The sequence below is a fragment of the Aptenodytes forsteri genome, unplaced genomic scaffold (genome assembly GCF_000699145.1).
Source record: "Aptenodytes forsteri isolate BGI_AS27 unplaced genomic scaffold, ASM69914v1 Scaffold153, whole genome shotgun sequence".
Lineage (NCBI taxonomy): Eukaryota > Metazoa > Chordata > Aves > Sphenisciformes > Spheniscidae > Aptenodytes > Aptenodytes forsteri.
The window spans coordinates 1327329-1327638 of NW_008796178.1; the positions used below are offsets into that span (position 1 = coordinate 1327329).

General features: G+C 69.0%; 1 protein-coding gene across 1 annotated transcript in view; it reads left to right on the forward strand.

The window, feature by feature from the left end:
• LOC103905920 (tripartite motif-containing protein 7-like) overlaps positions 1 to 310 on the forward strand; it is a 6486-nt gene that overhangs the window by 352 nt on the left and 5824 nt on the right. The window contains 1 exon segment of the mRNA XM_009287725.2: positions 79 to 278. Within this exon segment, the coding sequence (XP_009286000.1) occupies positions 79 to 278 (200 nt within the window).

Consider the following 310-nt stretch of genomic DNA (forward strand, 5'->3'; position numbering starts at 1 on the left):
TCCCCCCCGGTACCTCACGGACCCCGCGCGGCTCCGGGCCTGCAGCCGCACCTTCTGCCGGCCCCGCATCATCGGGAGGGCAGCGCACCGCCTGCCCGCTCTGCCGGGAAGGCTTCGAGCTGAAGGACCTGCGGCCCGACCGGCAGCTGGCCGCTTTGGTGAACTTAATCGCGCAGGAGGTAAAGGAAGAAGAGTTGGAAACACAGGATGAACCGAAACCCTCCGGAGCTGTTGCCTGCAACGACCGGAGCTCGGCGGGGCGGCGACCTGGGGAGAAGGTACGGCCGGAGGCAGCCCGGGACTCCTCTCC